At 33.4% G+C, this 27,919-nt stretch overlaps 1 protein-coding gene across 1 annotated transcript in view; it reads right to left on the bottom strand.

Moving 5' to 3' along the window:
* The window catches only part of RYR3 (ryanodine receptor 3), a 190,089-nt gene that overhangs the window by 16,392 nt on the left and 145,778 nt on the right, over nt 1-27,919 (bottom strand). Inside the window, exons 70-91 of the mRNA XM_059474635.1 lie at nt 25,625-25,639; nt 22,467-22,637; nt 21,948-22,007; nt 20,715-20,846; nt 19,766-19,878; nt 15,745-15,841; nt 14,039-14,148; nt 13,173-13,224; nt 12,435-12,485; nt 12,046-12,145; nt 11,759-11,838; nt 11,321-11,397; nt 9,578-9,651; nt 9,318-9,335; nt 8,747-8,827; nt 8,271-8,359; nt 7,763-7,891; nt 7,328-7,432; nt 6,301-6,382; nt 4,614-5,935; nt 1,280-1,338; nt 138-306 (exon numbers count right to left, since the gene is read on the bottom strand). Coding sequence (XP_059330618.1) covers nt 138-306; nt 1,280-1,338; nt 4,614-5,935; nt 6,301-6,382; nt 7,328-7,432; nt 7,763-7,891; nt 8,271-8,359; nt 8,747-8,827; nt 9,318-9,335; nt 9,578-9,651; nt 11,321-11,397; nt 11,759-11,838; nt 12,046-12,145; nt 12,435-12,485; nt 13,173-13,224; nt 14,039-14,148; nt 15,745-15,841; nt 19,766-19,878; nt 20,715-20,846; nt 21,948-22,007; nt 22,467-22,637; nt 25,625-25,639 — 3,186 coding nt within the window. The remainder of the gene's footprint in view (nt 1-137; nt 307-1,279; nt 1,339-4,613; nt 5,936-6,300; nt 6,383-7,327; nt 7,433-7,762; nt 7,892-8,270; nt 8,360-8,746; nt 8,828-9,317; nt 9,336-9,577; nt 9,652-11,320; nt 11,398-11,758; nt 11,839-12,045; nt 12,146-12,434; nt 12,486-13,172; nt 13,225-14,038; nt 14,149-15,744; nt 15,842-19,765; nt 19,879-20,714; nt 20,847-21,947; nt 22,008-22,466; nt 22,638-25,624; nt 25,640-27,919) is intronic.

A 27,919-nucleotide genomic window follows, 5' to 3' on the forward strand; every position in this document is an offset into this window, starting at 1 on the left:
ATCACAACAGACTGACTACAGCCAATCATCTGAACACTGATACCCAATTTTCCTTTATGATGACATTTCTCTCCTAATTATCAAAAAATGGTTCTATAAAGAAAATTCAATTATTAAAGAATTTAAGACAAACTTACAAGCATTTTTGTCTGATAAATTTCCAAAGCTTTGAAGAAGTTAGCCATAACAGCCTCTGGTTTCTCAATTTTTTGTCCATGTCTTCTCTTCTTTTTCTTCGTTTTTCCCTCTTCTAGCTGCTCAGATTGTACTTCCTTTGCTTTATCTTGTTTCTCACCATCTTCCATACTAGAAGAAAGGTTAACTAAACAAAAATATCTAGCCAAATGTAAATGCATTAATTTCAAATGAATTTGAGTTCATAAATTTTGGCCTTAAATTTAGTTTTTGTACTGTATGTAGCATTAGAGGAATTTAGTTACTAACAAAAAAACTTCAAAACCTGGGCTTCCATATGTGTGACATGATGTTGAGGTATCAATATGAATGTCTTAAAGTATAGACCTTTATGAGATGCTTAAAAAATTAACTTAGGCAGATAGGAGAAAGATAAATGACTCTGAGGTAAATATTTAAACATGAAACAAAATGGAAAAAAAATATAATTATGTATAGCTTTTGAATCTCTTAGAATCTCTTGGACACCTTTTGTTTGTCTGTGCAAAATATTTTAATCTTTTACTACAATGTGGCTGCAGCTCCAGGCAGACAGGATGCTCCTTAAAAGTAGGATGCTGCTAAAGCAAGGTGAGTATTTTAAATATTATTTAGCAGTCATATATAGGATGACTGGACAAAGGAATGTATCTGCTGTCAAGGTCTGATAAAACAGCAATAAATAAAAATAGTTGGGTTAGTTAAATCTTGTGTTTTAATGATCCAATAAAAATTCCATGAAAATTGTAGTGGGGTGTAGGGAAAGCAGAAAGCATAATAAGTTGCAGAGGTTTTTAAGACTGGTGCTCATTTTTAAAGGAAGTTATGGGAATTTTTAAAGAGACAATGGCCACAGATCAATACATGCAAAATTGTCAAGGGCCACAAAATTGCCATTGTGTTGCCTAGTGACATGGTCTGCCATCTTTTAGTATATTTGCAAAATACTTAGGATGTACCCCTTAGTATATTTTCAAAATACTGATGAGACAAAGTGTACATAAAGTTCTTTGAATACTGAGCATTTCTTGTGTTATTTTGGCCAAATTATTTAGCATTAGGAAGTACCAAGGAGTTAAACAGGAATTTTGTAAAATTAACTTACTCAGCCTTCTCAGCTTCTGCTTTTCTTTGTGTTCCAGCTTCTTTTGCAATTTCAGATATCTAGAAAAAGTATTTTAACTGTCAAAATGGATCCATTCAGATAAAATTCTGGTAACTTTAGGTATTGTCTTCTAAGAAACAAACAAAATAATTAATAATATTTTTATAGCACTGTGCACTTTTAGTGTTTGATTTTTAAAGATAGGGGGCTCAGGCTATATTTTAACAGTGAAAAAGGTAGAATTTTTTCTGTATAATGTTATCAATATTCTAACTAGTCCAGTTGACTGAAAAACTTAAATATACACAGTGATCAGGCAAATTATGTGACCAGCTGAGGATGAAGGTAACTACACCCAGATCATATCCTGATCCTAAGGTCACCCACAAAGTGGAGTTACTGATTGAAACTAGAAACAATATATTAATGTTATCATCAAAAATCTGAAAAACATTTCTGTAATTATCAGATATTACAAAACTCAATTACTTGGCTGTGATCAAGTAATGCAACTGAAAACAAATACTTAAATAACTTCTACTTACACGATGTTTTCTTCAAGCAGTTTATCTTATCTGGGCTGATGGTTCATTAAACCTTTATTGGCACACCACACAACCCTCTTAAGTGTTGTGTTTACAGCTTTCCCTTGAGATAAGGAAAAACCAATGCAGAATTTTACAGATGGCTGACTGCAGCAAAGAAGATGGGGCCTGGATGTCACACACCTTTAGGCTGGGTGTTACAAGATCAAAGTAAACTCATTTCAAATGCAGTTTGAGTATCTAAGCTTCAGTGGAAGTCCAAGAGATGCAGGCCCTGACTCAAAAAGAAATCTAAATTTGTCTCCGCTCCCTTTTGCAAAAACCTGTCCTAACTCAATCCTCTCCTGTAGTCTCCTGAAGTGCTTAGACAGCAGTTTTCTCTTGGTCCTACATTTCCAGTTAACACAAATATACACTTACCTAAAGTTTCTGCCACTACTCATCTGGATGCCTATCTTCCACAAGTATGTGGGAAAAGGATATAGGAAAGAATTTATTAAGTTGATCTTCCCTTGTGTATCTCACGTACACAAGGACGTCAGGTGGAACTTCACCTAGTAAACAATGGAGGTGTAACTCTCTCACAAAGAATCTCCCCTAAGATCTCTAGCTGGTGGAGGATAATTGAGAGATCATTTGATGATGCCTGGTTCTTCTAAGGGATGGAGTGGTAGAAGAATGATAAATCACTATTCATCTTATGCATATATGCTCTCAATTTTCTCTATCCCAGGCTGAAAAACCTTAATTTTCTCAATTCCATTTACAAGATTTGTTCCATATCCAGCTTTACCAGCTCATTGATCTTCACTGAATCTTTTCCAGTTTTGTCACACTCTTTTTGAACTGAGGGAACCTGATCTTCAAGACACAGATAAATTAACATTAATGGAGCATAATAATGTGGGGGCTTTCTCTCTTCCTTTCTCAACAATTCAAAATTTAAGTTTGCTTGACTGACATAATCATGAAGTAATAATGTTGTACAACTCAGTTATATTCCCAAGATTTCATACTTGAACGGTAACAATGAGATCAAAATGAAGCATTTTACAGATAAAATTATAATTTTCCTCTTGTATTGATCACTTTCCTGATTTTTATCTGTTATTTTAAGGTAACTTCACAGTTAGCTCTTGATTTTATTGCTACCAATAATTAGATTTATCAGCAAACTGTTATGTCACTACTACTCTTCTAATTTGTGAACCCACATAACTCGGAGATTCCTGCAGAGCCTTACAGTAAAAGCAAACTCCTGAAAGGCTCCAGCATGTATGATTCCATATTTTGGAGTTTCTCTGGCTATGTGGTAAATGTCACTGACCTTATCAGTACACTTTTCCAGTATATAGACCTGATTTTGTATTTCTATCCATTTGTGTGAATTTTATCATTGCAGATGCCTAAGAAAGACATAGTGACTTCTTGAAGGGAATTTTTGATTCTTATGCTGCTATTTCTGCTTTGAGCTCCACATAGTCTTTATAACCACTCCTCTAGCTAGATTATGTGAGCATTTATATACACAATGTGAGATGAATAGCAATTCCTATAATACAGAATTAGTGCAAACATTGCTTTGGTAAGTTTCACTACCTAACATATCAAAGGTAAAAGCTGGGCAAATTGCAAACTGACTTCACATTAATGACTTAAACTATCTGCAAAAATTACACAGCATTTTCATCAGCAGTATAAAACACATCTGTAAGAAATGTATAAATCAAAGTAAAGCAAAGCATATTCTAAAGTGTTTATTCAGATCTGAGTTAAAATACTTACTTCAACTATTGAAGAAAATTCTAATGTGTTTACTTATACCTGCCAAGATTCTTGTGTTAAAAGTTATTTTGAAATACCAACCACATTATATTTATGCTAAATGAGACAGGATTTTAATAGACTGCAATTTTCAAGTCCACATATAAAAATGTTTTAATAAACACACATGAAAAACAAATGCAAAAAATGTAGTTCCATTTAGGCAAGAACCAGAATCTGGAGAAAAACATACAAATTAAGAGAAAATAATGCACTAAGAAGTTGCACAGTTTAGATTTATCTTGAAGATATCTGGAAAATATATCATAAAAAGGTGAGTCAACGATGAGAGAAAAGATGTTTTTGAATAACACTTAGAAACAGACCTGAGATGTAAAGTGAAACATAGTGCCTTCCAAATATGATAAATGAATTGGTTTTGACATTTAGTTCTGTCTATTTTTACACAGAAAAATATTCTCTTTAGTCCAGCTGAGTGGAACAAAATATATTGTTTGTAAACCGGAAAAAGAGTAAAGAATAATTATACAATAAACATTAAACTTACAATAAATTCAGGTCAATATATTTCAAATAATAGGAAAACAGGATACTCTATTGCATGTACAGCATACAGAAGAACAATGTTAATGATAAGGCATTATTATGGAGATAATAAGTTGTAAAAGTAATTGAAGTATACTATGAAAAAATGGGGTATGCAGAATAAACAAGACCATAAATAATTTAAAGCAAAAACTGTGACTAGAAATTTGCTAGCAGTTTATGTTTTGAATAAAGTCCAAAAGAACAGTAACAATTTACTGCACTGAAATCTAAAAACTGGGCTAAAATTTCCTGTTGGTTTTCAAATGTGTAGAGATTATAAAGTAAGTTCTTACTGACAATATATATTAACCAGTTAAATATAAAATAAATCTGTTATTAAAATTCAGTAATTTATTATTATTGTAATTATAATTATTAATATTATCTTAAAAAATACAAAAATCTCTTTAATTTACCTGTAATCTTTTTTTCTTATGAACTGTGTTTTCCAAAGGTGTTTGGATCTCAGTACCAAGGATTTCTGCAATATCTCCAAGTCCAGCATCATGACCATGTTTTGATCCTTCTTTCTTTGTAGGAATGCCAAAAATGTCTGCAATTATGTCAGCTTCTCCTTTTTCACTCTTCACAAACTCCCCGAGTTCAGCTCTTATGCCATGCTCAGCACCTTCAGCTTTTTCTGCTTCCATAACATCATCATGGATTCCAAACTGTGTTGGATCAGGCATATCCCCTAATATTTTTGTAACTTTTATGTTTTTGGCTCCTTCAACCAGGCCACCCCCAAATACAGTGCTCCAAAGAATCTGGAATATCCCCCACACTATAGAAAAGAACATTTGGAATGTCCCTACAAATAGGATCCAGAAAAAGGAGAAAAACACTTTCACCATCTCTTTTATTGTCATCTTTTTTACTTTCCTGTATTGTTTCCTAAGGTTCTTCACAGTGACCATTTTCAAAAAGTTGGCAACGTTCTTTTTCACTGCAACACAGGCCACTGCAAAAGCTGAAGCAGGCTCCAGGGACTTCTCTTCTTCCTCATCATCTCCAATATCCACTACATAGGCAGGCTCTGCCTCTTCCTCCTCCTCAGGCCTCTCAGATGAATCTGTTTCAGAGATCTGGGATGCTAACTGCATTTCAAAAATTGTGTCTTCACAGAAATTCACAAAGAGTTCCATTTTTTCTTGCTCTCCACCTTCATTTACAACATCAAATATGAACTGTCTTTTAGATTCCTTCACCTGTGGCTTCTCCCACTGCATTCTACTGGATTCACTGATTTCAAAGTAAACTCTTTCTATTTTCTTGGCCCCACCCATTATTTCAATACGGCCAAGGTATGGTTCAAAGTAATTAAGAACACTTTCTGCAGGCTCAAGTAAGCTCTGAAGGCGTGGATCATTAGGCATGTGCTCTGAAAGGTTTGTAAGCAATACTACTACATTAAATCCAATGTCTTTGGCTGGTTCATGGAACCTTTCCACAAAGTCAACATAATTGAACATGTCATTTTCATCAGCTTCTGTACAGGACAGCAGGAAATCAATCTCTGACTGTATGTATTGCTTTTGAGCCTCCATTGATTTTTGAAATTCCTTCTTGGAAATGATTCCTTTACCATCTGGATCATACTCTTTGAAAGCATCTGAATTAGTCAGATCTTTTAACTTCAGGAACATGTCAAAGAACTTCAAAATCATTTCTACATTGCTAGATGATTCTACAAGCGTGTCCACCATTTGTTTTCCAATAGTTCCATTTACAACGTTACCTAAGCAGTGTGTTATAATAGAAAGTTATTTGACAGCTACATTTTAAATGATGACATTTCATATTTCTGCTGAAAACAGAACAAAAATGTTCTTAAATCTTAGTATTTTTTCTTCCAACATGCTTTTCTCTAGCAGCTCTCTATTTCAGGACTACGTATATTCCAGAATAATTCTTAAACAAATATGAAGAAAGTCTTTTTACCCAAAGATTAAATATAGGCAATTAAAAAGCAGTTTAGAAAGATGAATGTAATAATTGTTCTTTACACTAGGAAGTGAGAATAGGAAGTCTTTACACTAGGAAGTGTTTTACAATAGGAAAGGGAGATAATCGTATTTGACCAAAAAGCAAAACAGGTCCAACCTTCAAGCAGTGACAAGAGCATCACTACCATATCCTTTAGTAGATCTAGCAGCTCCTTAAGCAATTCAATCTGAGCAGAGTCCTATTAAAAAACAAAAACAAAGGACTGTAAGATTGTTTTAAATTTGTATTTATATGGAAAACTTAATAAATTTAGAGAGAAATGGTATCAAAGATGATCAGCTAAATTTCATTTAAATTATTCAGCAACATTTCATTGTCATTGTATTATGATTGCAATCAGAAGTCTAATACAACATGCAGCTTACTGCAGCAGAGGTATTAACACCATAAAGTTAAGCTTTAATAAAGCATTAAGGAGTACCAAAGTGCAGGTAAGGGACAGCAGAAACAACCAAAAAATATTGGTTGCTACACAGATCTGAAAGTATCTGTCTCAGAGGCAATCCATCCTTTTTCACTTCACTGGCAATATTTAATGGCATTATGCATTACCACTCAAAGAGAACTAGAACTGATTAGAACATGCTAAGTCTAATGTAGATTTGTGTTTGACATTAAGGCCCTAAATACTAGTTTCAAAATTCTGATATACTTCTATAGGGTGGGAAGAAATCTTGTAAGTCAGAGGATTGCAGAGACACTGAGTAAGAAAGGAAATTACTCTCTGCACTGTTGCATTCAGTGCAGAGTTTGAGAGCATGGATGCATTAAGCAGATGTCACAGAAGAACACAGAATCCTGAGGCTGTGGAGTGGGACTGTGCTCTGTACAGTGAAATGAACAGTGCCTGTGTCCCCGTGCTCTCTGTCGTTGATTAATTAACTGGATAAGTTGACCAAATATCACACTCCCTCCCTCTTTGGCTCTTTCTCAGCTTTTCTCTTTACCCACTTATGTTCAGTGCTTTTAATGGTGTTTCTGCTCTGACAGATCCTCCAGTTTTGGCAAGAGAGAGAAAGGGACCAAACTGCCACGTTTGTTATCAGAAAGGTATAACTGAGCTGTAAATGTCAAGTTTGGTTTTAGTGAAGGTGAGTACACAGACAATTAATGTTGAAAATACCTGTGAAAGTTTCATTTGCATATTGGCAAACACATGAAGAAAGCCAACAACTGCATCCCACAGCCTACTATGAGCCAGACTCTGTTGATTACCTATGCAAGGGCCCTAAAAAAATTAAGAAAAACATATTTTTTATTTATGTCAAGTAAACCAAAACAAATCAAAAAGAAGTTTCAGGCAGCCATGAAGCTGCATGAGAAGGTTTTCCAAGATCTCTGGGTATCTAGTGCACAAATACCAAATTGTATCCTGTTAAATACATACATGTTTGCATGTTTTAGTTCTCACTTTACACTGGTCCAGTGATTCCATGTAACTTTATCAAAATTTTAAAAAATTATGTGCAAAGCATTTACAAACTGATGAAAGAACATGATCATGCTGTGTGAGCATGGAACTTCTCTGTTAGTATCTTGAGAAACACATTCTGTTTACCTGGATATATTCTGTAAGAGAATTGAATATTTGTTTGGTGACAGCCAAAGCTTTAGAAAAGTTACGTTGTCCTGATTCATCAATGACATCCTTTCCTGAATAGTACCAATAGAAGTCACTGATGGATTCCTAAGAAAAAAACAATGTTACATTTTCTAGGTTTGAATTCTCTATGCCGTATTTACTGCCTGTATTTGTATCACCAAAACTTTAATCAGTAATTCAGATGAAATTTAGCATATCTGTGTCAATCTATTTCTCATTACAATAATATTTTTCACTTTCTTCAGAAGTGAACAATGAAAACCATTATCAGACATCTGATTCCACACAGAATTCTGAAATGTCATCTGTTTTCAAAGGAAAGAAGATACGAAAAAACTAAAAATTCTTCATTTTAGGTATCTTTTAGAGAGAATTTTCATGTTTGATTCCAATAAAATGTGAATCTAAAGAAGTGAAGGAAAGCTAATATGTTATACTCCATTTTCATCTGTTTTTTCCTCACCTGAAGACGCAAGAGATAGTCAACAGTACTAATGATAATATTCACCGTTGTGGTGTTGCCCATCTGAGTACGTAAGTAATTTTGAAAATCTGAAATAAGAAGTGATTTGTGCTTGGTTAGTATACAAAGGAAAAAAAATACATTATTTTTCTACTGTCATGGGGAATGCCTTCTTTTTAAATATCTTGTTGGATACAGATGCTTACGTTGTAGAAATTCAGCTTTAGACCCAGTGTACATATAAGTGGACAATTGTTATCCCGGTGACTTGGAACAGGCTTTACTAGTAATATGCTACATACCAAAATTAAATTAAGAATTAAAAAATCAAATTGAATTCTTCAATTCAAATTGTTGTCATGCCAGTTTCCCCTCAGGAAACTTAATGCATTAGAGGAAAACATTGGTTCTTATTGCACTCTGTTTAGGAACAGACTCACCACACATTTTCTACAAAATTAATTCAGTTCTCTTACCATTGTTATGCCCTTCACAGAGAAGTTGCAAAAATCTAAACAGATCTCGAGTAAATTCATCATGCTGCAAGACTTTTTCACCTTCAAAATATATAAATACAATGATTATGTGACAATTGCTATGATTAATTATGCACAACACATAATCCTACAGTAACCTTTTAAAGTGGAATTTTAATAAAAGAATCAGTATTTAAAAGCGTTAAAGCAATTTAAAAGAAACAGACTGATAATAATGAAAAGAAAAACTGAGACAGAAAAAGCAGAGCCAAAGTATTTAGCACTCCAATGCATCCATGGTTAAAAAAAGAACACTAATTTGAAAAAAAAAAAAGGCAACAGGATATATATCTAATAAGTAAATTGTTAGTCATAACTAAAATCATGCCTTAAATATGAGTGACACTTCTTTAGTAAGCATCAAACTCTTTATCCAAGCTAAACACACAACCTGCTGCAGACCATAAAGCTAAACCTAAAGCTATCTGAGAAGATGCAATGAGAGATTTCTCTCTGTATTTGCAACACACTTTTGCAACAATAGTATCAAAAACTGTAAACCCAAACATACCACGCTCACGAACGATGACTGTGGATCAAAGAAAAATAACAAGAATACAAGATAAGAATATTGGAAGTTACAATATTTTTCTTAAAAATTATTGCTAAAGATAGTGTAAAAAAGAAGCATATTCAGAACCCAGAGCCTAGAATTACTTGTAGTAAGTTTAACAAGAGAAACCTCAAGCCACAGTAAACAACAGTTCAAGTTAAAGAAGGAAGCACAAATAATGTTTAAAGCACTACTGGAATCAATTTCATTCTACTTACGAGTTCCTTCTTCAGTGACCATTCCCAGGCCTTCTGCTTTATTCTGTCTCTCAAACGCATTCAAGTCAAGAACACTTATATTTAAAGAAAAGAAAAACAACAGCACAAACAGGAAAAAGGACTATAGTAAACAATGGAAAATCATTTTCTTCTACAAAATTTCTAGAGGCTTTCAACTACTACTCTTGACCCACAACAACATGCATTGCTTCATATTTTATTTAATACTCTTATTAAATAAATGAGCTTTGGATGAAACTAAGGGTCCAGTGTCCAATTCTGACAAGAAATGAGTCTCAGGTCATGTCTTACCATTTACCTAACTTCACTCCTGACAATGACATTCACAGTGTCATGTACAAATGAGGAGTGTAAAAAGAGCCTGAAATATTACTCTTTATGTTGATTTAAACCTACCACTAAAGGAGAATACTGCTGTTGTTTCTCTCTCACACTGTTTTCCACTAAGTTGTCACTATGACTTTTATTATGTTGTTTCTGTATATATTATTACAGAATATTACAATATTATAATATAACATGGTTATATTATTCAGAAAATGTATGGAATTCCTGATTCTATATGTACAAGAAAGAAATGTTGAGAGGTTCCATCTCTTCCAAGGTCAAAAGACACTGATATCTGAATTTTATTTTGTTAACTTGGCATAGCTCAGCACATGGAATAGCAAATCATGATTCTTCTCACCACCCAGTTAGAATACTTTAATTCAAACCTCCAATAAAATTCTATCATTATCTAATTTTAGTTCAGTTAAATAGAAATGCAGTCACATATTCAATCTAGTGACATCATTAAAACCAAAAGCATTTCTTAAAGCATCATTTTATTTTCTTATAATTTCTTATCTGCTCCAGTAATTTTATCAATACCTCTTTTAATGAAGTCCTGAATAATACATATACACAATTGGTACTAATATGACAGCAGGGCCTGTTTGAGCAAATCCCTGCTAAAGTGTTCTACATAAATGAAAAAGTGACAAGGCAGATATTACTTAATTAGGCTGCAACTATTCAACAATAGTTTCTGCAATACAAGTCACAATTCTTTCCACATTTTATCTTCTATTCATACAGCCCCTCCACTTCTAATTCCCAGTCTACTTCTTCAGAATGCTTCTGGTTCTTTTTTAAAAGGCTGAAAAATTGAGGTTGTCTACTGTAAGAGTAATCAAAAACACCAGAAATTTTCTGTCTTATGCATGGGAGTCCTTTACCCCAACTAATTTGAACTGTTTTATCAAGGGAATGGACTGCTAGAGTCGCACTGGTCACATGCCAACTCAAACAAAGCTGATATATATGCAGAGGATTCACAAGAGACAGCGATTACGCAACTCGCCAGAAATGTGCAGGAACTGAAAGCTTAGTAAAGCTCCACTGGCCTGTCTCTCCCTTAGTGGTGGCTCTTCTCCATCGTTGGAACCTACCAGACAAAAACCTTGGGGGATCTAGGATCAGTAAAGGAGCCATTACATTTTACTTTTCTGTCTCTTCAAACTAAGTCTTCAAAGGCATGTGCAGTCTTGCTTTATTTTCTCCCTTGGAAGAATACTACAAAAGATTAACAGGCTGTTCCTGTGATTCCCAAAACTTCCCACAAGAGTTCTACAACCTGTGACTCCTGTAATTTAAATCTAATGCATCCACCTGAACTGAGCAGTAAGCCAGTAAATATGATTAAAACAGAACCTGTAATAATGCGACTTATGGTTTTACCTGCAGGACTGCATCAAGCCAGAGAGGCTTTGAAAAAATCCAGCATCCTTTTTCTCCTTCAGGTAGTCTAGCATTTTCTAAATATTGTGTATTTTTGAAGGGAAAAAATACAACATTAACAATATACAATAAAAAATAACTAGCAATTAATTATTAATAGTATTTATAAACTAAAATAAAATAGTAAAGCTAATAAGTGCCCTTATAATTAATGATATTGAAATTATAAGAATTCAAAAGTTCCTGAATTAGTTCCTTGAAATGCAAATCACTGGCAAAAAAATAATATAATTGCCCTTGCACCAAAAATACACTGACATTTCTTCACTGTTTGGCTTAAAATTAAGTGCATTAACTTAAACAACAGGATACTAAAATTGTCAAAATTGCTTGCCTCATTTATGCAAGCAAGACTCACAGTAGTTGGAAATGCATTACCTGTTGCACTATGGTGTTTCCACCATTTAGAATAGCAATACCAAGTTTCAGTGTTTCAACAACCATGGGTCCTGTATGACCTGTCAAAACAAGGATACACTCCTTAAAACTTGTAGTTATGAGCTCTTCAATCAGAAACACAGTCTGGAAGTTTTACTTAGTGCAGTTGCTACTGGCATTTATTTTGGCTCATTAAGTGTTGTACAGAAGCTGTTTATGATAGCTACATGATAGGTACAATGACATAACACTCCTCTCTATGCTTCAAAGATACCACAGAGCATTACCTTTGCTTGCACTGATCATCTGAAGGACCATCTCAGCAGCTCCACGATCATGCAAGCGAGCTTGCTGATACAGAGTTCTCTGCTTTTCCATTTCTTTCTCCTGGGTTTGGGAACAAAATGAAAACAGACTACAGATTGGAATGGATCCAGGAAAAATAGGAAGATGAGAAATCTGAAGTTGTTGAAGACCATCTGCCTCCAAAATCCATGGGCTGTTTGACTCCAAAGTTTCAAAACACCCCATCTTTCTTTAATGTGAATAACCCAGTAAACCAGCTCGCTGTGTTCAACACACAATGTGTTATGCTATTTTTGCATTTATTCCACTGGACATATTTAAAGTACTTTCACATTAGATTATGAGAAAGAAATGTTATTTAAACTCTCACCTCAAATGTCTTTTCTTTATCTTCGTCTCCCTCTTCTTCTTCCTGACAGCTCTTTTGATGTTAAAAACAGAAATCACAAGATCTTGCTTATTAAGAAACATAATGCCTACTTTTGCTATACTATTTCTACAAAATTGCCAAATAATTTTTCAAGCAATTACTGAAGGTATTAAGAAGATTTTAAAAACATTTAATTGCAAATATTTGTGCTTATCTGCACTAAGAAGCTGATATTCCCTAACATGTGAGTATTTCAGGGTATTCATCCAACTACATACACACCCTGTAACTGCAAGCTATATACACTTGTGCCATATCACTATATCCATGATATTTCTCTTCACAGTCAACCTCTCATCACAAGTCAGCTGTAATCAATATGTTGCAAAAAACTGACCTATCTTTGACAGACTTCAAGTATTAACCCAAAAATCATTAACCAAAGAATGAAGATAACTAATGGGTTTAAACTGCTCAGGAGTTAATTATATGAAAAAAAGTGTCAAGTGAAAGGAACAGGACTGCATCTACTGAAATGTTATAGTACTGCTTTAACATAGGAAATTTCTCATTATACGTATATGTAAAACTCTGAACTGCATTTGCTTCATTAAAAATATAGAAGTTATTATCAAGCAGTCCATGTAAGAAACAGAAAGAAAAGATTTAAGAAACATCTAAAATCAGTGGGAAGTACCTAAATGCAGTGAGGGATGGAGCTTGAAATTATGTGCTTACCTTTGCCATCATGGCAGAATAGGCAATATATAGAGGATCATGTCCTAGATTGCTGTGAAGAGTAAAAAATATTTTTAATGATATTAATTTTATGATATATTAATATAAAGAATTCATATGCCTTTTTTATTAAAATGTATTTTATTAAAGTAGTCTACTTGATAAGCTATTAATCTTGAAAATTGTGTCATGAAGGACTTCTCTTATCTAAATCCAAATCTCTAAGTTTTTACTCAAACAATTTAAAGGTATATTTGTGCATTCAACTTAGTCATTTTGGGTCATCATTAGCTGTTGAAGGTGCAGAAAAGTAATATGGAAATATAAATTAGAATAATTATAACTGTTAGATGGCAAGATTTTATTAGTCATACAGAAAAAGTATATGAAACTCTGGAATACTCATAAAAATCTAATCATTCTAATCAACCATCTAAAGTCAAAACAGAAGCTGGCAATGAGATTCATAAACATCAACAAAACCTTTTCTGACTTACATTGTGAAATGTAATGAATATCAAAACCAAGAACACACATCTATTAATTACCAGGAGAAACCAGGGCAAGGTATTCTGATTAAACCTGCAGTTTCTGTAGAATTCATGTTTCCAGGAGAAGTCATGCTCAATCATTTCTGCATTGGGTATTTACTAAGCTTTTAAAATGTAAAAATAGTCAATATTTATCTCAATGTAAAGGTTATATTCAGTTTAAATACAGGAAAACTCTAATGAAACTAAGAGGGAAAAAGGTATTCACCATGTACAATAATGAACTACACTTGTGTTAAATCCATTTGGTAATGTTTCTAAAAATTCAGTTACTTGTGCTTTTATTCAATGGGCTTTTTCACACAGCTCTTTTACCTTCTCTCTGTAAGAGCACTGCGACTAAAATAGAGGATAATCTGATGAAGTGGATCAGGATGCTTTTTCTCAGTCTCTTCTTCTTCCTCTTCATCTTTTTTTGGAGATGTCTGTCTCAAGATTTAGAATATAAAAGTTAAGCTTCATAAGCAAAAAAAAAAAAAATCTGTAATTAAGCTTAGGAAAGGATTTCAGTAATTTTATTCTATCCAATTTACATTACTGCCAGTATTAATCTTTTCAGGAGTTTACAGCATAACCTGTAACTCCTGAAACAGGCAACATTATGTGCCTGTTTGATTCTGAAGAGATAAGAATATATGGTTTTTATTCATTATTTTTGTAACTTTAGAATTTTCTCATTTGCAAGGTATTGAGAATGAGACTGGGGAAATCTTGGGGAAGCCTTATTAAAGAGAAATCATGCATCTCCAGTTGAATTGAAAGGAAGTTCTAGCTCAATTATTTTGTAGTAGGTACTGGAGTAATTTTTAATAACATCATCAGATACATCCCATTCAGACTAGCACTAGCCACAATCTTTTCATATATAATTTCCAAGTAACCTTGGTTCAATTAATGCTCATTATTGTAAACTTCAAACATTTTTTGGCAGTTAAAAATACAACATAGTCAGAGCTGGCCAAAGAACAGATTATTACCCTTACCTTACTTGTGTTATCACACCTTTGTACAGTTACTAGTTATTGTAGATTTATTGTAATTACAGTAATTATTTTAATTATAGAAGTTCAATTCTCAAGGAAATCTGAAAGAATTGCTTTGATTAATGGCCTCATTCTTTCCTTTAGCAGGAAGCAACAAAGTCAATCAGACTGACCATATAATTGTCCAGAGCATGTGAAGAATGTCCCTACCCATGGCAGGGGGTTGGAACTAGATAATCTCTATGGTCCCTTCCAACCCAAGCATTCTGTGTCTCTACAATATCAGGTATAATGGCTCTTTAAAAAGCACAACATGAGTGCTTCTGCTAACACTGAAGCACTTCCTGATGCATCTTCATGTGATCCGTGAAGCTGTATATTAACTTTCCTGGTCTTTAGAGACTGGGGAGATAAGTTCCTTGGAGATATTTTTGACAAGTTAACTACACAGAGGGAAGAGAAAGAGCAGTAGGCATTCTGAACTGACGTTCACTACCAAAATCCCAAAGTTTACCAATCACTTTTATCAAGTACACAGGTAAACTGCATTTTTGCTGAATATGGCTGCATATATTTACTTATTCTTATGATGCATCAAAAAGGAAAACAGCAAAAATAATTTGTATCAAAGCTGAAAATGTTAAAATTAATTATGCATAAAAAAATTTAAAAGGGAAAAGGATCACTAGTATCAAGCTTTTAAAAAATCCCATAAGATAATATATATACAAGCATAGGAATTACCATAATGACAACAACAACAGTCTGACTGGTTATCTAATCCATTTCTCTTCCCAAGAATGAGTATCATGTAGCTCGTCTGAAGGCACAGCTCACCTTAATGCACTTCAGTGTGCATCGAAGGACAATGTCTTTTTGACCACAGCAGAAAATGACCCTATGCTCTGAAGCATAAGGATTAATATTTTATAAGTTTATGCATACAGTACACAAAAATTAAATATGTTTTATAATAGATACATAGAATACACACTGAAGTGGGCATTGAAATATATGCCCAGTTATGTCAGTACTTACAGCCAAATCCTGAACTAGTTTCTCCTCAAATGAATATTCCTCTGTTTCTATCCAAAAGTTCTGATAGCCATTGAGGAAGAGGTTAATAGAACGGTGCCTGGGGGGGTTGTGAAAGTGAGATCAAGAGGGGTAACGGAACAGAGTATAACAGCTCAGATGGTTAATGGTTAGTAAGGATACTTATTTGTACAATTCTGATCCTCTGATTGGTCAGTGAAACAAAATGCAAAACATAACTAACATTCAGTGACAAACCTGCAGGTACTTTTGAACATTCTTACTGGTTTTATACACATATGTATACATTACTTTTTATTTTGAAGGCTAAGAGAGGCTTAAAATACATTATACATGAAACTGCACGACTGATACCTTAATGCAAGCATGAGAAAAACACACACTTGAACAGACTGAGAATGAGTGAGTGCGGTATACATCTACAAGGTGTAAATCCAAATTGCTAGATTTAGAACATCAAGACAGCAGACACTGGCCATCAACACCAAAATAACTACCAAGTGCTTTCCAGCATAGTATCTAAGGACAATCATTGCCTTCTTCCACAGAAAGAAGCCTAATCTCAGCTTCTTGTCTTCCAGTTCTAAATCAGGGCAGTATTAGCATGTCCTCAAAGAGTTGCATTAGAAATATAAAAACCTGCTCTACGAAATGACCAATTTTAGAAAACTCTAAGTCATATTAATTACTACTGTATACTATTCATTAATTTAACTTTCCACAGAAAATAAACTCATGGCAATAAGACTACACATAATAATGGCAAAATAAATCTGTCTTCACATTATTTTGGGGAAAAAATTTTTTCTGAGCTGCACTACATGAGGCTAGAAAGGCTGTTCCATGCAGCCTTTTCATTTACTTTTATCAGTTGCCACCAAAAAAAGCTATAAAAATGCGCTACATATACACCATTAAATACCTTTTAAATACAATGTGCACACGAATCAGTATTTTATAATGAAATAGCTGTTAAGTCAACACTTTAGGCTCACTTGCTGACACTGGTGTTGTTTTATTATAAAATTTTGAAAACTGACCAATCAGAATCCCCTCTGAAAATTGTACAAATTCATGTTTTTATGATAATATCAAATCATGGCTGGGAAGGAAGAAGTGGGCGCATAAGCAAGAGGCTCTCCACAAGTTACATTACCGTTAACTTGAGTATAAGCCTGTCATACTGAGTTTTTTCATGTACTTTTTCCAGCCAAACACGTTGAAAGGTGCTCAGGAAGAAATTGCTAATTTTGTGTCTGAAGAAAAGCATATAGGTTTTCATTGAAGAAAGGCACAAGTTAAATTCAATAAAGTACTCAGATAGAATGTATCGTAAACCGTGCTTGAAAAATTGCCATGTACAACTTTGCTGTATCTATGTGCATATACAGATGACAGACAATAAGACAAAGTTTTTTCAAATTAATTTCCTTGAAACATCAAACATAGACACATCTCAGAGAAAACACTCATCACATAACACACTTTTTCAAAGCCATGTACATTCAATAAACACAGAGCATGAAGAATTACCACTTCCTAACTTGAATGATGTTTAATTAATTTAATTGAAAAATATATATATTTTTAAATATAGCTATTTGTTTTGTGTCTGCAAAACTTTTCATCAAAAGGAGTTCTCGGAATATTTGTGGCAGAAGTTAAAGTAATTTTTCAGTGATTTAACAAACACTTTCATATCAACAGACATGTCTGTTTCTGAAATATCTTACTGAAATTCCTAAAAACTGATAGACATTAGAGTGAATTTTGCAGAAAATTATCTTAAGCTCTGAGATTAAAATTAAACTATTCTGAAAGCCATCTAAATATCTGAAAAATTTTCAAAAGCGTAAGCTTATTATTTACTGAAGATTTATCTTTTCTAGGATAAAGGAAAGGTTAATACCATAATATTTGTTTACTGCACTTTAAATGAATTGATTCTAGCATCAAAGAACTAACACTCCCAATACAAAGCTGCAACTAAAATGAAGAAATAGACAAGATAGAGGGCTGCATTTTAAACTCTGGATCAAAGAGATTTAAATAGCTCCTAGAACAAATCATACTCCACTTGAAATAGTCTCCCTAGGGTTCAGGCATGTCTGAGCAACACTGTCAATTTAGATGATGGAGATTGTTATAATAGTGTGATAGCCTTATTTTCCTGTCAGGATCCTATAATTTGTCTAGGAAAAAAGTGACTATAAGCTAGTGAATTTTAAAACTTTTGTTTGAATCTGTCAGTTGAGCAATATATCCAGAAGTTTGCTCGTGGCAGCAGGATCAGGATAGATGACCTCCATTCCAACCCAAACTTTTCCACGACTTTAAGATTTTAAGTTTAAACTGTGTTTTCACTCTTGTTTGTTTTGAAGTGCAGAGAACACAATTAATTGACAAAAATACTTTTATGAGGGTTCCATTTTAGCAACTACAAAATGAAACAACAGGGTAGATTTGCCTCATATTCATATTTAATTTAGGAGTAAACTGCTCCACAAAATCTTCCAGAAGTTTGAGAACAAAAAGCTTGAGGAAAGTTTTTAACACAAAAACATTTTTTAAAAAATTACATACATGTAAATGTTCAATTTCAATATGGTATTATTCCATATTTTATTGAAAATTAAAAAGTCAAGAATTTAAAGATTCATAACCCACTTTGCCTCTTAGCAAGTGTTCTGTCAACCTCAAATATAAAAAGTAAAAGTGAGTGCTTTGTAAGGCAAAAAAAGGAGGAGCCCTTTTAACATTTGGGCGGTCATGCATTTATTCTAAACATTTTAAGAATTTACAAACACAGAATATGGTTTTGAAAAAAAAACTTGCTCATAAAACGGTTGCACTGAAATGGTGTTTCTTCATACCACTTCCTCTTGTTTTGCCAAACACAGCTCTTGAAGATGCAAAGATTGATACTGGGCAGTTTTTTATGTTGTATTTAATCCTCTCCATTTTTTGGTTCTTTAAAGATGGCCTGGTGGTAGCATAATAACTTGGAGAAGTTATAGTCTAGAACGACTCATTTTTGTAAAGGAAGGTTGTGTGCTTTTTATGGTATAAACTGCCTTTTTATTTGCCCTGTGCAAACCTAGTATTCCTCCAGTGTGTTAGTGGCACAGCTACAGACCTTCAGCTAAAGACCTTTACAGCAAGTGTGTATATTTTCTTTAATAAACGGATTTTAAAATCCAACACAACCCTTCAGTTAAAGACTTTGCCAAAAATCTTTGAATAATAATATTAAACACAAAAAGTGAAAAATTGCAGAAGGAGAGAAGCAAACCTAATTAAACATGCACTTAACTTTTATCTGAATAAAACTCAGGTTTTTTGAGAAGAAACAGAGTAAAGGAAGTTACTCCAGTAATATATCATCTTATTACTCTGCTTAAAGCAGTAATTGGATCCAGGCACAGGATGCATTTTATTTTGGAATTTGTGGTATATGCATTCAACTGGAATAAGAAGCAGAGTCTAAAATATCATTTTTATATCCCAATAGTCACTTTAATTCATATAACATTCTGATGTAGTAGCTGAAGATTGGCCCAGACAAGCTACAGAGCATGAAGTGTTCATGCAAGAGGAGAGGAAGAGCAAAATTTAAAAAAAAAAAAAAACAAAGACAAAACACAGGAGAATAAAGAGTAAAACACAGGAGAATAAAGAGTAAAAAGAGCAACAAATCAGAGACAAAAAATGGACAGAAACAGCAACATCTGAATGGTTTTCACAGACAAGTTGAGGAACTATACAGAATAACTGACAAAAATGAAGCATGTAATTCTTAGGGTGTTTCCCCACTCAGATTATTTGCCATGAGATGACTATTTTGCTCCTGTGAGGAATTAGCTGATGACTAATCAATTCTTGTCTCTTAAAATTACATACACCTAACAATTAACAAACACCTAGGTAAACACACAGGCAGTGTTTGCACTCAGTAAATAATGCAAACAAAAGTTATGAAGAAATAAACCTTTCAGCCACTTACCTTGGCAGGTTGTATAATGGTGCCATTCTGAAACATGCAACAACAGCCCTTTTGCGTTGTTTTGACAGGAGTTTGTGCCAAACAGCTTTTTTTGATCTCAGTGGTTGTTCAACCTATAGGAAAATATCTTATAGTATATGCAATGGAAACTTTTCAACTTTCATCAAAATATTTTCTATACAGCTAGTGGTTAGCTAGTTAGCAAAGTAGAAAATGTTACCAATGCTCTGCATCATCTGATAAAAATGTTCTTTTGGGGTTTTATTTTTTTTATTAATAAGGAAAAATACTGGGGACCTTCTATATAGAAATCTCTCCGTTAACTCAGACTAGAATATTAAAGATGTTAGAATACCTCATGTGGGACCACTTGGTAAATTTCAAAAGTTGTTATTTTTTCTCTTTCTAACAATACATATTCAGTTGTTCAAGTGAAGATATTTCTGTGTTATATAGTTTGTGAATGGAATGGATTAACTTCATGTAGGAAGAGCACAAACTCCTTTATTTGAATTGCATCAACTGGATGAACAGGCAAGCAAGTCAAAAGTTGCTACAGCATCCTATGCTGCAGAAATTGGAGACAGGTTAAATCAATATATTAAAAATAAGTGCACAAGCAAACATCTCTTCCTAAAATCAAAATGGTGTTCTGCTACAGCATGGAGATAATTTGTGTGCTTTACTTCATATGACTGTTCATGCAGTTTTGCAGAAATATATCTTGAGCTTTCCCTGCAGCTAAATGGAGGCACTTCAACAGATTACATTGAAAACTTTCATATATGCACATCTGTATGTGCATGGGTACTTGCATGCACACGTGTACAAACCCCTAAGTTTTATCTGGACACTTTAATGATGGTAGTCACTGTACTTGAAATAATCTCTGCCAGGAAAAATCTCTTTTTTTCAAAAATAAACACACTATAGACATTTGGCTTTTTACCTGCTCCAGATGATACAGAGCAGCTGATATCCTCTGCACACGCTCCACATTTTTCTCAGGGTCAGTAGGTCCATCACTCTTTAAAATGTCTTTGTACAGATTTAGCTGCCATTTCACAGCTGGATCATCAGACTGAAACCCAACATATTTCATTTGTAAGCTGCTGAATGAAGGCAATGAATTTGACTGACACTACTTCTACTCCCATCGTATAATAAAGAAACTTATAAATATTCTCAGTTTCTGTCCCCTTTCAGACCAAATTAACATCTGCTAGCTGGTCCAAAAAATGGCATTGATTCCACATATTATTGGACAATTGAATTAAATTCTTAAGCAAGGTTCTGTATTGTTATTTCATTAAACCAAATAAAGTACCTTACAACTTATTTATTCCTTTTAACTCCATTTAAAATAAGGAAGCAGATTTAGTACTGGGATTGAGTTCAGTTTGCAGAACCTTTGTACTGAGAGTGTAAAGCTGTTTTTTGGAGTCTGGAAAAGACAGGTGGAATTTCAGTAGGTGAAGAGTTATAGCCAAAGTTTTTGGTTTTTTCTTTTTTTTTTTCCTTAAAGACAGAAATAGGAAAACCACATTAAAGTACTTCTTGTGCTTATTTTAATATATGCAAGCATAAATTTATAGCAAATGGACAGTCAACTTCCATAACAGGTGAGTTACTTTATTGTGTTCAAACACTGTCCATATTGGTATTACCTTTGACTGTGTATTCAGCATATGAATTGTAGGAATATAAATGTACTTGTAAAACTCACAAGTGCAAAAATGACAAAGCTTTTAATATTTTATTATAGTCACTTTAAAATGCATATAGTTTTAGAAACACCTAATTTAATCATTATTGAAAGCTAGATTCAAGCAGAAAAGCTGAAGTAGTAGAGTTTCAATTTTATTTTCTTCTTGGATCAAGTTGGAATTCTAAGTAATTAGAATTCTAAGTAATTAGACCTTTAAGACTACTAGTATCCCAATTCTTCACACTTGTCCTATTCTACAGATCTTCCAGAAACTTTACTATACCAAACAAAGCCACAAATAAGGTATTTATTGCAATCAAATATCAGGAAGAATAATTTTAAAATGGAAACGTTTCTAATAGTTTTCTGGATTATTTTTGTTACTGTATCACAAAAAAAATCCCCAAAAAATGATTGCACCTTCAGTGTTTTGAAAATGCACATTGGCATCTAGGACAGATTTTTCTATATTACCTTTTCCTGCAAGTGCAAGTTGTTGCGTAGGTGTTCTTTGACTTCCTCATCTGTGTCCCTCTGTAGAAAGGTAGAAGTATTTTTCAGATCAGATAATGATTCATTTCACAAGAACTTTTACAACATAGAACAGTTTATATTTCAACATTGAAATTTAAACTCTTTTGCTTTCAAAGTATGTAAGATACCAGAAGGGGCAAAGGCTTAATTTAACCATAAAACAATGGTTAAACTTTGAAGGGAATTAAAGCTAACTAATTGTAGTTCAGTATTTGGTGCAAAAGAACATGAATATATAAAATTGCATATGGTACACAAGTGGAAAATAACAGGGAAAGTATGGCTCCTCTATATACACTCTTTTTTTAAAAAAAAAAGCACAATAATTAGCAGCTATAATTGCTTATAGTACATACAGATATTTAATCATATTGACTGCTTAGATTTCTATGCTCCAAAATTAATTTTAGAATGTTCTGCTTATTTTTGCATTAAAAACTATTAAAAGCACACACTTACATGGCTGTATCTAGCCTTAGCCAAAGAGATGAGCTCTTGGTCTCCAGGAGTGCACATATTCAAACCAATAGGAAGCATCTTTTTAAGTGCAGCCACAATCAAGGATGTTTGTATGGAGTACAAATCCCCTCTACGTTTTGATTTCTTCCTCTCTTGATCTTGTCCTCCAGACTATAAGTTAAAAAAAATTTAAAAGGGGGAAAAGAAAAAAAGAAAAATTACTTTAATTTTCTGATGACACATTTCTCCAACACGCTCTTCCCCTTATGGTCCAAGGAAACTATGTTCCTGATGTAGTACAAATAATTAAAAATGCAGCACTAGAGGAAGGGTGTATAGGCTTGGTCAGAAAATGTAAAGGAATACTTTTGGTGTGCACCAGTGCAGAAAATGCAGTAAGAGTAATGTGGTAATAGGAGTCACACACTTTTGTGTGCATTCATACATATTAGTTTGACAATACTTTCTGGATCTTACCTTTCAAATCAGAAACAACCCTACCATTAAAAGCTGAATCATTCTCAGGGGACACTATTATTTGTCCAATGCTACAGAGACAAATTTAGGATGTTTACCTTTTTGTAAGAGATTTATATAAAGATAGTTATCCAGGGTCTGAATGAATGAATATTGCCTGACTTGTCTCATCTGAAAAACAGTATATTTAAAAGGCTTTGATTCAATGTTATAAAGTGCAAATTAATTAGTGCCTCTGGGAAAGTGCTGCCCTTTGGCTTTGGATAATATGAATAAATTTGGGGCAAAAAATTTAAAATTTTGTATCTTTGGATATCATCATGGAAAACAAAAGAGACAGGAGTAAACAGCACAACAGAATAACATCTGCCCTATCTTCTTATGACAGACACTGTACAACATATTTCACATCCAACTTTTCCTTTATGAGACAGAGAACCAAAATCTTTCAAACAGACCCATATACTTAATGAACACACAGTAAACAGCAACAACATCAAACAGCCCAGTTCTGAATTCTGTACCCAGATTAAACTCCTACTTATACTCAAGGGGAGTTTTGCTTAAGATAAGATTTCAGGACTAGGCCTCCAGGCTTGTACAACACTACAAAATTACAAATGCTTTCTTTTAACCCTCCATATCCTTTCCCTTATGTCAATTAGGATTTACAAACTACTGTTCTTATAATAGATTGTGTAGTTCCACATAAGGATACAGCAGAATCCATTGCAATTCATTATTTCCCAATTAATGCCTCACTATTATCACAGTAATCACTGGAAGAAAAAAGGCAGCTGTACATATTCTATTTGGTGATAAATTTTGGCAAATTCTGTCTTCTAGATGGGAAATCTCCCTGTACAGAGCTTGTGTTAAGTATTTTGAAGTGTGAAGGAACACGCAATGGATGTGGCTTCCTTTCTGAAGGAACTAACAATTGCAGGAGAGTACTTGGCCTCAAAGCTTTGCTTTTCAAAGTGCCTTAGAAATAGTGATGCAATGGCTTTAATAATGACATTATTTGTACTCTACATTGACAGCAGACAAACAAATCCCACAATGTATCACTGTACTCCAGTGGCGTCACTATGCATCTTAAATAAGGAATAACCAAATATGTAATAGATATATTTAAAAGAAAAAAAAGGAATGGGAGGCATACTGGTTTCTGCATCTTTTATACCAGTGGACATTTTGCACATCCAATTTTCTTTATGTTCATATGAAATTAATAAGATTGTGAACCTTAAAACTGGAGAATTTTCAAAATATGAAAAGAAGATCCATTCTGCCTTTGCCATAAATTCTGCTGCCTGTGAATTCACTTCTCCAGCTGATAAATGTATAAATAGAGTCACAGACTGAAACCTCAATGACAATGGAATTTTGTCTCTTTCAGTTCTAATATGCACCCATGTACACACCATACCTGTATTGCATATGTAAAGAGCTTTAAATCAGATATATTTTGCCTAAATAATTAACTGTGCTATAAGGATCTCAACAGGAGGGATGATATAATTTGGTTGCCTAAAAGCATGTAATAGTCTTACTTGTCTGAGGATTTAAACATACAAATGGATATTTCTGAAAAAAATCCACATACCAAAAACCAATTAAGATTCTTTAGTAGATTAATAATAACTAAATACACAATGAAAAGGAAGAAATAATTTATTTACACAAAAAAATCAGCTAAAAATGGTTAAGATTATAGATATAATATTTTCTGAATTTCCATCCCCCTTTGAGCTTCTGTTCTTTGAGATTACTATGAGGGCAGTCATTAAATCCTACTCTGTATACCTGGAAAGTTTGACAAACAAAGCATGAAATCAGGTTATTAGTTTAACAGAGCTTCTCCTTTTTTAACTCATGTCTCCAGTTTAATTGATTAAAAGCTCTTCACAGCATCATGTATGCTTCTCAGCACACAGGGTAAAGGGAAAGATGAAAGGATTTATGCTCCATTTTGCTGCTTATTCTACTTCACCCATGAAGAATGCATCATAGGTCAGAAAGTACTCGTCTATTTCAGAAATTCATATTAAAAAAATAATATGAATGATGCAAAGGAAAGTGACCTGTAGTTCACTGAAGGAAATCTTCAAATACATTAAATATATAAAAGAAATAAGTGTTATTCTAAAGCTGTGTCACGCCTCACACCTTTAGTAAAAACCATTTTACTTTTGTAAAAAGCTAGAATTTGAACTGTATATCTTATTTAAACTTATTGGATTGAATACAATCTTCTATTCACCTACAAATGGGGTAGAGGTTATAGCACATTTCTCTCAAATATTCTTCTTGAATATTATAAGCCAAATACATCTTTCTAATGACTCTACTTAGACATTACTTTTACAATGTCTACTTCACTATTTTAGCAAAAAAAAAATAGAATGCAGAAGGACAGCAGAGGCAGAATGTACATCTAAAATAGTTTTTAAAAGGTAGCTTTAGTACATTTTCACATTAAGCAATATTTAGGAGTGCCAAAGGGAATTTTATCTGCTCTGGTCAAAGACTGCCACTTTAGCTGGGACAAAATTTATAGTAGGTGGAACCTGGTGCTTCACTTTGTGACGCCACTGCTATGATCAATGGAAGGAGTGCTTGGAGCCTGATCGTCTCTAAATCTAAAACAAAGACACATCATGCACTTTGACCTGTACCTTTACTTGCATGGCCTGTATGAAAGAAAAATAAAGGGGAAAAAAAGCATAAGTAAAAGAGATGAAAGGATGATAATTTTACAAGTTTCTTAAAAACTTACTCAGCTTTATGAGGACAGTAAAAATACAGTAAGCTCCTAGGTAAAACAATAGATTGTAAATGCATAACCAAATGAGATCTTAGTGAAATCAGCTTAATCTTTATTGAATGATTGAATTTCTATTGCTGTTCTACCATACACTTCCATTTGTTGCTTTCACATTTAAGGACACCCAGTAAGTTAACCTATCAATACACTGATTACTGCATCTCTTCCCAATTTTGTTAAAAGAAGAATGGTGTCTGGAACTCTGGATAATCCAGTAATGAAAAATATTCACATTTTCACAAAAATAGCTCTTTCTACCTCTTTTCCCCACCAAAATATATTTGAGAAAAAATGTGTTTAGAAATCAAACTATCACTGGCAAGGTATAGCACTTAATTTACAGATGTATTTTCCCATTGCATAGCTAATTACTCTTTCCAAGACAGCCTGAGAGAAAACTTCAGCTTACATCTCTCAGCAGTACCCATTTTGAAAACAATATTATAAACTCAGCTGTAACTCTCATATTTAATTTAAAATTTCAGTTGTGTGAAATATGTAGATGCTGCATAGACATGGCTCAGCAGGTATATACACATGTATGTATACACTAAAGGTAAGGAAATGTTAATTATATTTAATTTATTGTAGCTGACCATAAAAATAATCCATTCCTGATTTACCTCAGTATATCCAAAAAAAATGCATTCTATGCAATTGAAATACTGTCAAAGAGGACATCTAGAATTCCTGAAGAAAATACTAACATAAAATCCTCTAACTATTGTAAATCTGCAAACAATATGTACTATATGTTACAGATGGGCACAAACAACCATTGTGTTTCATAATAAGAACTTGCATTTTATGATGGCCTCTAACTTCTATAATAAGTTTACTCAATCTATTCTTAAGAATAGCTTATAAAAATTAATAAGGGCAAGTAAAAAAAAACTCCAGTAAGATTTGTAAATGTTTAGCAACTGAAGGTGTATATCTAGCCACACATTCATTTAGATTCCAAAACTGACACAGAAAAATAGCCCACATACATGTTACACAATTATTATGTACATGTGAATGTATACATTCAGTCTTCTATCCCAGTTAAATGAAAAACACTATAGGACATAATTTCCTCTTAACCAAAAGGCTATTTTATCAAGAAACCTATGAAGGGGTGCAAAATAACAGACTAGTGGAGTTGAACGTGTTTAAATTCTCCATTTCAACACTTCTATCACAAATCTGGTATTTCAATGTGATCTAAGTTACCAGTCTCTCTCAGACTGGAAGTTCTCTAACTTACCATTCCCCTCCGAGCATTCTGCTGCCATATATTTAGAAAAGAAAAATTAAATTCTCAGCTGTTAATACATTTATTTGAAAATCTAGTAACAAAGTTAATATAGTATAATAAAAATACAATGGATACTTAATTAATTTCTTGATTTTAATGATGAGTAGTTTGTTACCATGGAAATTAGCTACCAATAAGTAACTTAATGCTACTCCTTTCTCCTTTGCTTTCTTTTATGGCATGTAAGGATATAGAACCTTCTGTACAAGATATACTACACCTTACACTCTGATGGCACCCCAGTATTTTTATCAGGAACAACACTGAATCTCTGTTACCTAAGGCAGTCTGAGGTCAGCCTGGGCCTTACTCCTGTGGGGGATCACAAAATGCTCTGTCCTGGGCCCACTGCCAATAGCCAAAGTTCCTATTCAGTTTTCTATACTTTGTCATGCTTGATAAATATTGGATAAGATTGCTTCCACGAGAAATAATGTGAATAAAGAGGAATAAGTGATAGAGAGGACAGAGCTAATTATTAGGTAAACTTGCTACTTTTTGAGATAAACGTTAATATTAAAGCAAGAAATTATAATGTTCCCCAATGTAATGTCCTCTACTGATCAATGTCTAAGGATGGAAATAAATATCAAACCTGCAAGAAAACTTGAAATTCAGTTACTTAGAGAATTTCTTGTTTATTTTAACCTACGCAGTCTTAAAAAAAGCCAACAAAACAGATGTAAATCTATAATTTATTGGATGTGCTGGGTTTAGACCACTTATATTTTATATTATGAAATATTAGCAATTTCCTGCTCAGAAATCATATATAGAAAACCAATACAACCCTTCTAAAGGACACTTCACATATTTCTTCATGGTATTCAAGTCATCATGAAACAA

The sequence above is a fragment of the Ammospiza nelsoni genome, chromosome 6, assembly GCF_027579445.1.
Source record: "Ammospiza nelsoni isolate bAmmNel1 chromosome 6, bAmmNel1.pri, whole genome shotgun sequence".
NCBI lineage: Eukaryota > Metazoa > Chordata > Aves > Passeriformes > Passerellidae > Ammospiza > Ammospiza nelsoni.